This window comes from Ailuropoda melanoleuca, unplaced genomic scaffold (genome assembly GCF_002007445.2).
Source record: "Ailuropoda melanoleuca isolate Jingjing unplaced genomic scaffold, ASM200744v2 unplaced-scaffold32850, whole genome shotgun sequence".
Classification (NCBI taxonomy): Eukaryota; Metazoa; Chordata; class Mammalia; order Carnivora; family Ursidae; genus Ailuropoda; species Ailuropoda melanoleuca.
The window spans coordinates 1-3,057 of NW_023203671.1; the positions used below are offsets into that span (position 1 = coordinate 1).

The 3,057-nt window shown below is 62.6% G+C and overlaps 1 protein-coding gene across 1 annotated transcript; it reads right to left on the reverse strand.

Moving 5' to 3' along the window:
* Positions 1-7: 7 nt before the first annotated feature.
* Positions 8-3,054, reverse strand: LOC100477861 (UDP-N-acetylhexosamine pyrophosphorylase-like protein 1; the record flags this gene model as incomplete). The annotated part of the gene is made up of 5 exons (XM_034651163.1): positions 8-287; positions 750-816; positions 1,403-1,588; positions 2,154-2,294; positions 2,792-3,054. Coding segments are annotated over 5 exons (741 nt in total), but the record flags the coding sequence as incomplete, so codon positions are not given.
* Positions 3,055-3,057: the final 3 nt, after the last annotated feature.

The window sequence follows — 3,057 nt, forward strand, 5'->3', positions numbered from 1 at the left end:
CCCTCAGGTCTCTGCTGAGCAGAGGTGGGGGCCGCTGCCTCCCGCCCGGACCCCACAGACTGGAGCGCAAAGGGCCCTCATTGGTCCCCAGCAGGCCTGGGGTCATTTGGTCCATGGAACCAGTGATGGGAGAGGCCCTACCCTGGTGGACTAACCCGTGTCCCCGCCCCTCAGGCTCCGGGGTTGGCAATTCTGGGAGTGAGTCAGGGCCGCAGAGCCCTGGCCTGGTTCTCATCCAGGATGAGTGGGGACTGGAACTCTCGGCCTTGCAGGTACACTTCCAGACCCTGGAATCAAGGAAGTCATGATAGCCATGTATTCCCCTCTTGGTCCCTAAGGGGGGGGGGGTACAAATTTACCTTGAGCCAGTGTGGGGTAGGGCCAGAGAGGCTTCCAGGAGCAAGGATTGGATGCCACTTCTAGACCCAGGCCCTTATGAGTCCTTTGGGCAAGCTCAGGCCAGATCTCAGAGGGTTGGGGCCAGCATTCCTCCCTCAGCAAGGCTCCCATAAACCCTTCCTGGCTGGAACCCCAAACTCTGACCCCACCTGACATCCTCCTGGCCCCTCTAACACGTATGAGGGCCTCCCGATGTGTCACCCACCCAAGGTCCTGGCAGATCCGCTGTAACTTATGAAACTATTTCTCCACTGGTAAACTGAGACAGAGCTCTGACTTTCTACCCCAGCACCACCCCCGATCATGCATGCCCTACCCCAGAAAGCCCATGTAGGCCAGTGTGGTCTCACCTCTCCAGAGTAGGACACCAAGGGCGAGATCTCACAGATGGCGGGAGGCTCTCTGCTGTCGGGCAGGCTGTGGGGGCCCACATGTTAGCACCTGCTCCCGGGCGCGTGCCCTGGGCTGTCCTTGCCTGACCGCACTCCCAATTTTCTTTTCTCACCAGTACCCCCTTCCTCCGCATGCTCTGAGCCCTCAGCAAACTGCCCCTGCCCACGTGTAGGCTCTTATTTGGGCAGGAATACAGCCCTCAGCCCTGCAGGCCCCACACAGCACCTGGGCCAGCAGATGTAAATGGTGGCTGTGGACGCCGGAGGACATGGAAACCCAACGTCCTTCCCTTTGCCAGCCCTGAAGAGTGACCTGCCCTGCTATCTTCCAAATGTGCCTGGGTCTTGGTTTTGAAGCTTATGAATAAGTCATGAAGGGTGGCAGCCACCCAGCTCCCCCCAGGCCCTGAGGCGCTCTCAAGGGGCTGGGCCCTGGCTGCAGGCAACACTGTGTGGCCGGGCAGGGCGCCTGGCCACCTGCACTCAACGCGGTGTGGAACTCAAGCCCCTGCCTCTACTCAAGACAGCGGCAGCGCCGGCGGGGCTCTGCGGCTGAGGTCTGGACCCCGACACCCCTGTCTTTTGGGAGGCATGCTGAGGCCCACACTCACCTGGGCAGCTCAGGGAGCCGGGCCCCACAGGCATCCAGGAAGTGGGCCCCTGCCTGCAGGGCCCAGCGGTAATGCTGCATGAGCAGGGCGCACCGAGTCGTGTCGGGGTTGTCCCTGGCAGCCGAGGCAGCATTCTTCAGCGGGGAGAACTCCTCCTCCCGGGACACCTCCAAGGCCACGAAGCTCCTGTGTGGAAAAGAACTAGTGACCTGAAGTCCTGGCCCAGAGGCCCTGGTCCCGGGCAGATGAAGGCTGCACTGGGGTTCCGATGACTAAGTGGGGGTCGCCTCCATGGAGGAAGCCCCGCAGGCACTGCGTGCGTCTTTGCTCCTGAGGTCCCCGGGGCTGCTGGAAGTCCTTCCGTTCAGACTAGCCAAAGCCCGAGATCTTAGCCAAACCCCCGGGGAGCCCCCCAGCCACCTGGCCTGGAAACAGGCTCCTAACCCCAGGCCGGCAGCAGACGAGGGCGCGGGAGGGGCAGAGGAGGGCGCGGGAGGGGCAGGGGTATCTCCCAGAGCGCACAGCCCCAAAGACTGCAGCCGCCCCAGATGCTGCCAAGCTCACGCTGCAGGGGCCGCTTCCTCTGGCCTTCTCCTGAGCCTGCCTATAGCCCCTACTCCCCACTACAAAGGGGCGCACCCCGTGTCCCCCACAAGCCTCCACTTCCCGGCCCAACCAGGCCTCAGAACCCAACAGAGAGCCAAAACAGAGAGAGGTTAGAAGGAAAAAATAAATGACTTCTGCCACTAACTTAGCAAACTGGAACACATCAAACACAAACTTCTCCATCTTTATCCCGTTTGGTTTTATCGGCTTTACCGGATTTCCCTCCTCATCCACGTATGGGACCTTCTTCACAGCCACATGTGGCTTCAGTAAGGGCTCAAACTCGCTGGGGGCAGAGAAGGACAATAGGAAGATAGAGTTCAGACGGGACGCCCCTGCCTGGGAGCCCCATCCCCACCTCTGCACACCCGGCCAGGCAAGGCATTGGCGGACGGACAGCACAGCGTACATGCTGAGCCTGGTCTCCGGAAGAGCTAGGCATCGCCTGCACCCCCCAGCCCAAGACGGAGAGGCCCCACTGGCTGTGTCCCTGCCCAGCTGAAATGGCAGCTGGCAAGCCACAGGGTAAAAGGTGGTGCCTAGAGGCAACAGGCGCAGCACGGGAGGATGCGCAGGCCAACTCGGCCACAGAGCCTTCCAGCAGCAGCTGCTCGGGCTCCGGTGCCTCTGGCTTGCAGAACCGCAAGAGCCTTTCTGCACCCCAACCCACCCACAGCCCCACGTGGCTCAGGTCAGCCTCCAGTCACTGTGGGCCCGCCGGCCCTCGTCAGTGCAGGCCACGGGCCACTCTGGCCAGCACCCGCGGGCACCTGCTGAGCACACCTGCTGACCACCTGGAGGAAGGCTCGGGTGAAGAAGTGGTTACAGATGTTGCCCAGGCTGTACAGCAGGCTCCCGTCAGGCCCCCGGAGCTGCGCGGTCTCCGGGCTGATCTCGCTGTACTCCACCACCTGAGGGACCCCGTCCACCTGGCACACGACACCCACTGGCTCCTCGGGGTACGCCTTTTCCACCACCTGCAGCCAAGGCCTGGGCTGGGAAGGTCGGCTGGGGTGGGGCCAGGTGGGCCGGGGGCGGGGCTGGGAGGA